Raw genomic sequence first — 12,482 nt, forward strand, 5'->3', positions numbered from 1 at the left:
AGAAGCAGTGTGACTGTGGTTTGGAGTAATGTTACTGTGGTCAGGAGTAGTGTAACTGTAATCGAAAGCATGTGACTGTGGATTTGAGTAGGTTGACTGTGGTTGGGAGTAGTAGGACTGTGGTTTGGAGTGGTGTGACTGTGGTTTGGAGTAGTGTGACTGTGGATGTGAGTAGTGTGGCTCATTGTGGTTTAAAGTAGTGGGACTGTGGTTGAAAGCATGTGACTGTGGATGTGAGTGGGGTGACTGTGGTTTGGAGAAGTGTGACTGTGGTTTGGAGAAGTGTGACTGTGGTTTGGAGTGGTGTGACTGTGGTTTGGAGTGGTGTGACTGTGGTTTGGAGAAGTGTGACTGTGGTTTGGAGTGGTGTGACTGTGGTTTGGAGTGGTGTGACTGTGGTTTGGAGTGGTGTGACTGTGGATGTGAGTAGTGTGACTCATTGTGGTTGTGAGTAGTGTGACACTTCCTTTGAAAACAAATCCCTCAGGTACATTATTGCCCCCGCAGGGTTTTGGCCCAGAGGCCAAAACCCGAGGAGGCATCATTGTAATCCGCACGAATATAGAGTATATATATAGTATATACCAGAAAAATTCTCGATTTGACCAAAGTGAGCGCGCAAATAGTATCGGGAGTTGTGCAATGCCGACAAGGTTGAAAGCCCGCAAGTGGGTATCGGGAGGTGTGATAAAATTACCTGCACGGTGATTGGTCAATGATGACGCAAGTAAACGATGACTGGGTGATGATGACAACTCACAGCGTGAGCACGTGCACAGATGACAACAAGTAAACAAACAAAGCTTGTAAAGGTTGATTGCAGTTGGGCAGAATTTTGAAAAAGATTTGGGGTTTTATTCGCGGCCTATTCATTTCACAATGTCTAAAAGCCGAAAGCAATGCAATTGTTGAAAAGACTTCGCGATAATTAACTAAGTAACTCGCAGAGAAGTAAGAAAATCCACATTTTTTACATCTGAGTGGCCGAAGAAGAAATATGTCTAGGAACATGTACGGACATATCAAGCCATATCTTCAAATTTGTCTGCGATTTACGATAAGCAAGCCTTAGTCCAAAACCGCAATTTACTAAGCGCAAACTACTTGAACGGAGAAAAGCCTTGATCAGTCTATGGTCGTCTATCTCCGGACGAGATTTACAAGAAATTTAAAAAAAGATCTTGAGATAATTGTTTAAGACTCGCAGCAGGCGAAACCGGAAACCAGAAGCGAGTGAGTTTTAGAAAGTCAAGTGTTTTCATTGTCAAAGGTGAAAAATTCTTTCGGTTTCCTTTCCTTGATCGTTGTCATGAAGCGTGATTTACGATATTAAAAGAAAGCCTTTGTCCAACTGACCGTGATTTTAATACCAGGCACAAACTACTTGAATGGATAAAACTTCAAAAGTCTTGATTGGTCCACTTCCGGACAAAATTTTAATTTTACAAGATGATATGCGGCATCAAGAAAAGAAATTCAAAAGAGATCTCGAGATGCATTGTGATTATTTAAGCCTGGTTGTCACTAGCGACGCAAGCACAAGCGCAATCACGCAAAAAGGACAAATTTGATCCTTGTTCTTGTGCTTGCCAAAAGCACAAGCACAAGCATTAAACTGCAATGCGCTTGTGCTTTTGCTTGAGTCAACGCTGTTTTCACCGTGAAATAAGAGCTGTTATTCTTGCGCTTGTGCTTGCGTCGCTAGTGAAAACCAGGCTTTAAAACTCGCGGCAGGCGTTTGCTTTGACAGAGGTAAGAAATTCTTTCGACATCCTTTTCTTTCTAAAGATTGATCATTCTCATGTCATTCTTCATGCTCGGGCTCTCAGCCCATATATTTATAAAACAATTGGGCCAGCTCAAATGGTAATTTTAAAACGTTTTGCTGTTTCTAAAGTTTATCCTCGCTGAGATCAAGACTTTACCACAGTGAAGTGAGTTCGATTCGAGCCCGCAAAGTGGCCCATTCAAAGCGACGAAGTCGCGAAAACGAGCCATGCAAGTCGCGATAGGTCGACCGTCCCGGCGTGTTAAATTAATAAAGACGATGGACTTTTTCTAAAGTCCAGCTTGAGTCTAGCTGAGATCCCCCACCACAGCAAAACATGACAAAATGATGTCAAGATGCTGTTGCGTTCCTGTAATTAAATGATTTACCGTATCATAATTAATAATCATCCAAAATAGAAAATTAATTTCCAATCAAATGTCTGAATCGTAGAAAAGGATGAACAGCAAAGAAAAACCGATAAACATCGTCGAAACTTCGGGGCAACCTAGTGTCAGCTATTTCTAGTTATTATTTTACTTACCATTCATTGACAAATGGATAGCTTCTAAAAAATTTCCATCACATGAGCTGGAATTGCGTCCAGTAATTTTAGTGCCTTTAAGCCGGTCACAGCAGTTTGTGAATCTGGGATATTGATTGAAGCAACGCTTTAGATTTACCAGCATTGGTATCCAGTCGTCACGTCTGTCTTGTAATACAACCACTTGATAGAAATCTTCATAAAATCTTCCATATGGATCTTGCTGAATGCACGCTTGAGTATCTGCAGGAAATTCACCTGTAAAAAATCACACAGCAGGTCAGTTCTTAGAGTACTTTAATATGTTAAATCTCCCCATGCTTGGTGAAAGCAACTAGTAGAAAAGATTGTAATGTAGAGGAATTTCTTTAGGAGCAATTATATTATTATGACCCTTAAAAATAATAGTTTGAGGTGTGGTGGCCTAATGGTTAGTATGCTGAACTCCACATTGAGCGGCCTGGGTTTAAGCCCTAGCTGGAGCACTGCATTGTGCTCTTGGGCAAGCTAATTGCTCTCAGGTAATTTAATGCTGGGGTTAACCCTGCAATTGACTAGCATCCCATCTAGGGGAAAGTAAAAAAACTCCTAGTCACTCCATGCTATGGAAACTGGGATAAAAAAAAAGTAACTTTCAGTACTTATGAGGCTAGTGTATCCATTTGTGAGCTGGGTCAAATTGGAGGTACCAGTTTTCGTATTGGTCATATCCACTAAGTGAATTTGTCTGCTTATGGGTCTCAGTTAAGTTATATGTATCTACTTTTGGGATTTGTTTACTCAGTATGGCTGGTGTCCACCCATGGACGTATTTACTAATGGGAGGTACTGTTACTGCTTGTGGGACTGGGTAGCCACTTTGGGAGGTGTTCAGTTACATTCTTATCCTCATAGCCCTTATCGTTTCTCTCAGCTGGCAAAGCCTTGGCATGAGAAGCCAAGAGCTCTGGGGACATTAGTGTTTTCAATTTATTTGAATTTTTTGATTGGCGGTTTGGAACAAGGAATTCCTAAAGGGAAGTCAAAAACGTAACAACTCTCTCATACATTCTTTTTAAACATCATGACTGGGAACATGAAGACCAGAAGTCCTAGAATCTAGGACTGGAAATCCTGTGTCCCCAGAGCCCTTTGTTTCCTTGTGCCAAGGTCCCACCAACTAAGAGAAACGAAAGAGCTATGGGGATGAGAATGGTTCAGTTAGGGGAAGTACCAATTTATGATAGTGATGGCACTTATAGCCTGCGTTGCAGACGAACAAAACCCCGGTATAGTGCGTCTGCGAATTACTGCACAAAAGCTTGTTCGGGCCCCCCCGCCTGTTTATACCAGGGATTTCTATAATAACCTCTGATTGGCTTTTGAATAGGGCCGTTCTTTCGTGCGTCGTAATTGGTTGAGTGGATCTCGTGAAACCATAGTTACGCGTTCAATGAATACCAGATACCAGATACAGTAAAACGTTCTTGTCATATAATTTGTAAATTTACCGTTCTGTATTGGAATTGGTCATCCAATCTATTTCGCTTTTCACTTGTTTAGAAAGGGTACGATATGCTGTCAGTTGTATTATTTGGAGGCGTTTAAAGTTGAGTAGAGCCATAAGACATTGGTTTTGCCCGGATATTTTGACACCTCTGTTTTACATTTGTCATATGTAATTAGTATCGCGGTTAGTCTTGGAACATTCACATTTGCAAGATATTTTTTGAGCTTTTGAAATATTCCCTCTGGTCCTAAATTTTCCGTGAAGATGTCGACTACTTGCATTCTGCATTTGTAATGCCGGGTCCGGCTGTTTATTGTGTTGCAAGGTGTGTGGCTTCTCATCACGGATGACGGATGTTCGTTGTGTGACATTCTTTCACAAGACAAACGTAGATTATTCAACATTTATACCATGACCTTTTTGCTTGTCAGTTGTGTTTGCTTCTTGTCGTTATCGTTGTTTTCTTTTTTTATCAGATAGTTCGAACCGGCTGCTTTTTTACCGCTTCAAACGCTAATTCTCACCGATCTGGTCCGATCTGCCGTGATCGCCGCCAGCAAGTTTGTTTTGTATCTGGTCTTCGTCGAAAGCCTAACTATGGTTTCTCATGATGCACTCGACCAATTACGACGCACGAAAGAACGGCCCTATTCAAAAGCCAATCAGAGGTTATTATAGAAATCCCTGATAACATGCGGGGGGCCGGAACAAGCTTTTGTGCAGTAATTCGCAGACGCACTATACCGGTTTTGTTCGTCTGCAACGCAGGCTATGGCACTTACTGATAGACTGTGCATCATAGAATGTTCTTGAAAACAGAATAATGTTGACATCATGGTTTGCTTTGAGCTCTTTCCATTTGGTAAACAGTTCATACAGGAATCCATTGATGGCCTTTTCAATGTACAGGTCTCCGTTGAAATCAAAGTCCCACATTTCTTTACTCATTTGAATGAATAAATACATCCTGGTACTACATGATCTGAAAACCACCTGCAGTAAACAGGAACCTTGATTACTTAAAAAAATATCTTTGTATAAAGTGAAAAGAAGGAAGCATGTTTGGTAATGCTTTACTTTACATGGCCTCGATATGGAAAGCAAATATTGCAATGGCAATGGAATCATCAGCTTGTTATTCAAAGGTCTTCAAAGCATTTCAAGACATACATTATGGAACAAGGAAATAACATCGATCCCAGTTACCCATGAACTCAGGAAGTTATATTTTCGATGACTGCAAATCTTGTTGAAACCAACATCTACTGGAATGCATTGCCATTAGCCTAAGAATCAGACTCCTATCTGGTCATCTCAACTCCTACCATGCAAAATAGAAAGTGCAGAGTTTTTCCCTTTACGTTACTTTGCCGTTACTTTGTCTGCACTTTGTCATAATAACCCAGGGTGCATTCTGTGTAAATCTCATGGAAGTCTAGGCCAAGGCCCTAAATTCATGATGAAGATCTTCGGCATAACCTTCATAATATGCAGCCTGCAGCGTGGGTCATAACCTGCTGCCCATGCGTTAATACAGGCGTCCCACCTGTATCGGAGGCATCAGGACTCAGTACTATAATACACCATACCCCCACCACCCCCCCCCCCCCCCACCCCACACACACACACACACACACCCTATCCTCCTTTCTTACCCTTGTGTCATCAGATATCACTCCACAAGACACCTTCTCTCCTTTGGTCCAGATCTCATTCACTTGTGCACGCACCCCTGAATGCGAAATCTTCTTGGTGACATAAACACAAGAACCAACCAATTGTTTAGAAAATCGCCACATCTCACTTCTTGTGACGAACTGGTCTTTAAACAATAGCTCCACCAAATCAACAGATACATCCTTAGGTTCAACCTTGGTGACTTCTACATCCCAATACGTCCTCAGCTGGAATATATTAGCCACCGACTGTTCGATACTGATTGTATCTTTCTGTTGGAAATCAGGGCTGATCGATTTAATCTGCAGCAGAAGGCGAGTGTTGTCTTCATCTGGGTGATGTATTTCCAAAATGTCTCCTACATTTTCGTTCGGAAATTCCTTTGGGTTTATGATAAGTTCATCCTCGCTGAAGTTTTGCTGATGGACCCACAACTTGAAAAGCTTCATCCTTTCACGCGTTTCACTCAGAATGGAAGGAAACTTAGAACAAACTGATAATTTTTGCTTTACAACTATTTTACCTCAAGTTTTCCGCCATATTGTTTTTCTAAGGACATACCGCTGCTTTCTTTCTTGTCATCGCAGCTTCAGCTAGTTCCAGTTTACCCGAACAACCACAAATTGACGCCTGACAAATTTTGTATTCGGCGCGTTTCGCAGGGCTTCGCTCTTTTTCTCGTTTTAAAATCTTTAAATTGTTTTCACGATCTGAATGCGATGCATGTGTTAATTCAAAGGTTTAGTCTGGTGAAACAAGCCCGAATAGTGGCGAGATTTTCTTTTGAGGCACCTCAATCTGGCCAAGCGCAAAAGCCTAGGCACGAGACGAAAAGACACAATGAAACACATAACACGATTATTGAAAGTGGCACTCCACGTCTCAGGTAATTAGGAAGTTTTCCTACTGAACCATACAGTATTCTCATAAAGACTTCATCAAGCACGAACTGTAGGCAACTGGAGCATTTCACGACCTCAACCACCCTTCTCTTTCCGAGAGTATACTTGGAATTTTTTGATGGGGCTCTCTATTTTGATCCTATTTTTTTGACCAAAATACCCATCTGTATGCTATTACATTGTACTGCAAGAGTTTGTATGAACTTGAAATTTGATTGAAGATTAGCAGGTCATAAGCACAGTACTTGATGTTTTGTTTGAACAGATAGTTGAATCAAAGTTTGAGAAGTTTTACCAGGTGACTCGATCCCTTCCTCTTCCATTTCTGTTCAAGTGTTTTTTTTTTTTGGCTGTTTGTATGAGTTTAATGTCTCAAGCTTTGAGAGAAAATTGGACTCAAATAAATGTATCTTGTTCAAGCACATGTAGTAATCTACCGGTAAATGCGCTATTATTAAAAGACATTTTTTTTCTTTCAGAATGGCAGCATCCCTAAATAAAAGGAAACACAGAGAAAAACATAACCGTATCATCCTTGAGGGATGGCGTCTAATAAAAGAGGCATTAATGGCCAAAGCTAAAGTATTAAGCATATTCTACAGTGATCCAGGACTCTTGAATCACTTTGACACTTTCAATTTGCCAAACAACTGTCTTGCACAAGTAAGCAGAGGAACAATGGAAACTCTATCGAATGCCGTCACACCACCTGGTATCATTGGAATGTTTAAGCGTCCAAGACAAGGGGAAGGAGGAAAATTAAAAAGCAAAACTGCGCTCCAAAATCCTCTGACAGTGTTATGTGATGGACTGAAAGATCCATCAAACTTAGGTATGATCATCATGTCCAGGGCCATAGGCGGGGGGGGGGGGGTACAATGGGCGCGTCTGCACCCCCAGGTCACAAAGGTCCACCTAAACTCTCAGAATGCAGGGAATGTGGACTTCAACAACTTGATTTTTCAAAATTTGCCAGTGAAGAATACCCCCAAGTCTCCCTAGACACTCAAGCCTCCAGTGCTTGTACCCGCCCATGCAAAATCCTGACTACAGCCCTGATGTCATCATGTTATACACTGTACATATAAGCAGCACAAGCTTACCTAAGTAAACATGTTTGGTTCCAAAAGTTTTAATGCTTGTAAGAGGTTTTGTGGTCTAACATGGTCATTGGGCTTCAGTTGACTCCAGATCTAGTGGTCTGTGTTCAAGCCCTGACTAGGATCATTGTGTCGTGTTCTTGGGTTAGACACTTCACTCTCAAAATATATCTTTCTCTATCCAAGGCTATTTTATAAATGGGTACTGGCAAATTAAATGCTTGGCACTGGGACAATCCTGTAATTGAATGTTATCCTCAGTGATTTAATCACTGTGAACAGTACAAGAGCCCACATTAAGTAGCTGTGGTTTTTCACACCTATTTCACTCTGCTGAAAAATACCATAATTATGCAAATTTACTTCTATTTTCAGTGACATTAAAGTTCCCATTATTCTTGTCTTACCAATAACTACTATTAAGTGCCACTAGATCACGATGATGATATGCTCTTTCTAGGTACATTATTGCGGATATGTGCAGCAGCAGGATGTCAGTCATTTATAACCTCAACCGGCTGTGTTGACGTGTGGGAACCAAAAGTGTTACGATGTGCTGCTGGTGGACATTTCTATGTTCCAATTCATTACAACTTGCATTGGGAAGATATCGAGACACTTGTTAAAGACAAAAGGATTTTTCTTGCAGACAACAACATCCCTGGTATGAAAATCAATCAACATATTTTATTTTACATGGTACAGTTGAGATTAAGTAACACAATGGTATCAGCTAGTGGTTTTTCTGGGAAAAGACAAAATTTTTAGTTGAATAAGAAAAAGTAAGGTCTTATTATAAGCTTAATAATGTGTAAATGAATCTATCATGATCAGCAAAACCTGGATGAGAATGAATTGAATGAAACATAACTTTTTGAATTGCATTGTCTTGCATAATACAACCATCAAACATTAAGACTTTTACATGTAAGTATTTTGATCTTCGAGGGATTTTACACCACCTTTCAATAACATGCGAACTCTGAAGTTTAAAACCTAGCTAATGATTGCTTTTTTTGCTGCTGCCACTCTTAATTATGACACAGCAATCAACAATCCTCGGAAAAAGGAACAAAAAAAGAAATTTAATCTAATTTAATTAAAAACTTTTTTGTGACCTTTTGAACCTGTTTAAAAAGTAAACTTCTGTTTCTTGAGGGGTCTGCTAAGATGATAAATTGATGGCAGCAGAAAAAAGGAACAGTTGATTGAGCTGAGATCGAATGTTATTAAAAGGTGCAGTAAAAGATCATCTGAAGCAGGGCCGATCAATTAGATTTGCATGTGTTAATAAATTTTCTTATTTTTCTGTGTGTTGTAATTTTATCCATCAGGCGAGTTAAACATTCCATCCCTAAAATATTTCCAAGTGGACTGGACTCAAGGACCCAGTGTTCTGGTTATTGGTGGTGAAACGACAGGACTTGGAGAACCTGTGAAGAGCTTGGCATGTCAGTACGGTGGACAACTTGTTCATGTGCCCATGGCAAGCACAATTGACAGTATAAGTGCAGCAATGGCTGGCACAGTAATTATTTATGAGGCAAACAGACAATGGATTTTGGCACATCAAGCCAGAGACAACAGATGAACAAAAATGAAATATTAATTAAAATTCAATTGGCTGGAAAAGTGGCTATGCAGGATCACAATTCTTGTGGTGTATTGTAATACCTCGTATTAGTTTATCTCCGCAATTACAGCTAATGCAGCTCCTGTTGATGCATCTGCATTTTCACTCAGTACCAGCGGCAATCCAAAAACCTGTTCAACTTGTTTTTGGAGAACCTGATTTCTTATCAGAGCACTTCCAGTGCCTACAATCCTTTGCACGCCATGGAAATGCAGAAATTCCCGTGACATCATCTCTTGTACATTTTCCATAAGTCCTCGACATAGAGCCACACCAACATCGCCAAGTGAGATATTGTCTGATGTAATGTTACTCACTTGCCCTCTTTGATCTGGAATGTGCCTTTCTCCCCACAAAGTGGGAACTACTTTAAGTGATGTTGAACCCTTTTTATCTGCACAGTCTAGTATTCTTTGATAAATTTCATCTGTAGATGGAAGGCTGTCGTTTATGCCAAGATCCTTTATCCATGATGTCAACATCTTGACATAGGTAGCAAACACATTACCACCTGTTAAGACAAATAAACAGTTATTTTTAACAATAATTACCATTGCCTTGTTGAAGGTTGCATAATGATAAATTGTCAACTTTAAAAACAACTTTCAATACTTGTGTTCTCTGCTGATCAAAGGACCAGTAACTGCACAAAGATAAAGCTATGCTTATTTCTTCACCTATCAGACAGTTGTGCTGTTTAATGGCAGCAAATACATAGAGCCTTCAAAAAATAATTATAAAGTTTATATCAACTGGCAACAGTATTGTGTGGTTCCAGAAAATGTCAGTACTCCCCCACAGACGGGATTGGAAATTCCTGGGGGTGGGTGGGGGAGGTCTCAGAGACCAAAAACTTTAAAGGAAATGTATGAAACTAACTTGGAATTTCCAGAAGGGTGGGGGGGGGGGGGTCCTTAGGAATATCTGTTCTGTGGAGGAGGTATGGAGAATTTTTGGAACTACCCAAACATGGTTGCACTTGGAAACAGTCATTACTTACATGTAGAATAGTACAGTAATTCTTGGCCTCACATCAGCCATAAATACAGTGGAGGTTTAATGACTGTCCTTTAGTATCTGGCTATAATACCTGAAAGTGATGCAGCTGTAATGACTTTTCTTCCTCCAAAGAATGGAAGAATTTGCACCGCTTCACTTGTTATGTTTGTAGCTTGGCTAGGCGAATCTCCCAAACTGGCATTATCAGAAATGACAACAGCTAGCTGACAGGAAGTACCAATATTAAGAACTGTAAAGACAATGCCAGAAAACTTATAATTATATGAAGCCTGGAAAAGGTCTTTGTTGTATGTTTTTGTTCACTATGTTGGTGGTTGACAGTGCACAAAACCTGACAAAATACAATAGGTGGTTATGTGTGTTCTTGCAACTAACCAATGGAAACATCGTGATTACATAATTTATGTATTGTGTATGAGCGCAAAACAAAAGATGTGCATGGTCATAGACCTTCCGACATAAATCTTGGCATCTTTGACTTGTTTGCTTATTGATGTTTGTCAGGTTTCATAACCATTTCCCTTGATTAACTACATTGTATGATCAAAGGTTATTACATGTATGTTGTTTGTCACGGTATCCACACATGTTGTATCAGCCGTGGAGGACTGGACCAAGTCTTGTTCACACGAAGTTAAACATGGCGACCATGTTTCCTTTAGTTAGTTCAAGGTAGAATAAACCTTGAATGTGTACCATTTCATTGTTAACATTAATGTAAAAAAAAAACAGTATTTATCACCTGCATCACTCTGCTGTGATATACTGGCAAGCACTGAGCACTGGAAGTCCCCCAGTCCCACCCCCACAGGTGTTCCAGCAGGAATATTGCAGAAAGTCTTTTGTAGTTTACCAGCCATGGTATCTGACTCTACCGCCACTGGCAGGAGATGGGTGGGGAATTTTGCACCTTTCAGGCTATAAATGGCAGAAAATAAGAAAAAATTATAAAAAAAGTTTAAACAAAAATGGGTCCCTGATAATAATATCAAATATCACAAACTATAAGAATTTTAACCAAACTATCCTGGTGGTTGGTTTTTGATGTTCTAAGAGTGCTGTGTTGGGAATTCACCTTGCTTTCATGCCAGGATCCCATGAAAGCTTGGCATTGATGGAATCAACAGGTATATATATATTGTACAGTATGCTGTATGCTGGGTTTAGAAAAAGTCATACATGTAGGGTTAGCTTCACCCTTGATTTGTACAGTTTGTAACTGTTCAGTTTTGGATGTGGTAGGAAAAATCAAAGAACATTTTCACAAATAACATTGTAAAGACTAGCCTAAATTTCAGACATCTTTCTCTGGTCACCCGTTGCATCTACGGCAGAGTAGAAATGCTCCTAGTAGCTTAATGCTCCAGAAACCGGGATAAGCTCCAGCAGTGTGGGCCACTTGGCTTGATGCAGACTTTACATAACCTATCCTGTGGTTGTGCACTCCTGGAGGATGATATCTGAAATTCAGGCTAGTAAAGACCTCCTTGCCACTTTTATAACCTTATAATGTGCTTGTATTTCTTTTTTGTGGCAAAATGAATAAAACAAATTAATTTATTTACTAAATGACTATTATTTTTTAATACTTTATTTTTAAATGATTATTATATTTATATTGTTTGAAGAAGCCCGATGTTGGCAGGTGCAAAAACTCCGCAATAAAGGGAGTTGGCTAATTAACTCACATCTCTAACTCCCACATCATGTTATGAACATCAAAATATCCCCAGCTTACAGCATTGTGTAGAGACATCCAAGGCTTGTCCATTTGACACAAAACACACACGATAAAATCCATGATCGTTCCAGCACAGTCGAAACGTTCCAAAAGGCTAGGGTGGTTTCTTTGAAGCCAGAAAAGACTAGCACATCCAAAACCAGTAGAAATAGCAACATTTGTGCGCGTAGCTGGAAGTGTTGCCAAAAATTCATTAGTACATCTTCTATCCTCCCAAGTAATTAAACGAGAAACATTGTCGCTGGATCTAAAATATTCGTTAGATTCTGATATGTTCCATGTCACGCAAGACTTTCCCTTCCACATCACACAACCATGCATTTGTCCGCATATTCCAACACTGCTCACTTTGGCCATGTAATGCGACGAGAGCCGGCCAAGCGCATGCTGCAAACAACCAATAATTTTTGCTGCATCTTGCTCCGCGAAGTTCACTCCCTCAGTGCAAATATTTGCCCCTGTTTCACATCTAAAACTTTCAACAACATCTCTTGTGGTATTTTGCAAGAGGGATACTTTGATCGAGGTTGTTCCTACGTCGATTCCGAGGACAAACGATTCGGAGTCACAATCCGCCATCTTCTTTTGTAACGCAACGCTCTTGGAAA

At 40.1% G+C, this 12,482-nt stretch overlaps 4 protein-coding genes across 4 annotated transcripts in view; 2 read left to right on the forward strand and 2 right to left on the reverse strand.

The window, feature by feature from the left end:
• The window catches only part of LOC144647243 (GATOR1 complex protein DEPDC5-like), a 33,965-nt gene extending 27,956 nt beyond the window's left edge, over nt 1-6,009 (reverse strand). The window contains exons 1-3 of the mRNA XM_078507014.1: nt 5,457-6,009; nt 4,584-4,794; nt 2,313-2,570 (exon numbers count right to left, since the gene is read on the reverse strand). Coding sequence (XP_078363140.1) covers nt 2,313-2,570; nt 4,584-4,794; nt 5,457-5,927 — 940 coding nt within the window. The 5' untranslated portion in view covers nt 5,928-6,009. The remainder of the gene's footprint in view (nt 1-2,312; nt 2,571-4,583; nt 4,795-5,456) is intronic.
• The window catches only part of LOC144647269 (uncharacterized), a 163,714-nt gene that overhangs the window by 123,858 nt on the left and 27,374 nt on the right, over nt 1-12,482 (forward strand). The gene's annotated exons all lie outside the window — the stretch shown is intronic.
• LOC144647280 (rRNA methyltransferase 3, mitochondrial-like) lies at nt 6,113-9,071 on the forward strand. Its single transcript, XM_078507065.1, has 4 exons — nt 6,113-6,364; nt 6,860-7,212; nt 7,941-8,144; nt 8,815-9,071. Exons 1-4 carry the CDS (start codon nt 6,198-6,200, stop codon nt 9,069-9,071), a joined length of 981 nt encoding a protein of 326 aa, XP_078363191.1. The 5' UTR covers nt 6,113-6,197.
• Nucleotides 9,161-12,453, reverse strand: LOC144647266 (sedoheptulokinase-like). Its single transcript, XM_078507043.1, has 4 exons — nt 11,822-12,453; nt 10,876-11,051; nt 10,204-10,362; nt 9,161-9,624 (listed from the first exon to the last, which is right to left on the reverse strand). Exons 1-4 carry the CDS (start codon nt 12,451-12,453, stop codon nt 9,161-9,163), a joined length of 1,431 nt encoding a protein of 476 aa, XP_078363169.1.

Source organism: Oculina patagonica, chromosome 3 (genome assembly GCF_052425735.1).
Source record: "Oculina patagonica isolate OP01 chromosome 3, crgOcupat, whole genome shotgun sequence".
Classification (NCBI taxonomy): domain Eukaryota; kingdom Metazoa; phylum Cnidaria; class Anthozoa; order Scleractinia; family Oculinidae; genus Oculina; species Oculina patagonica.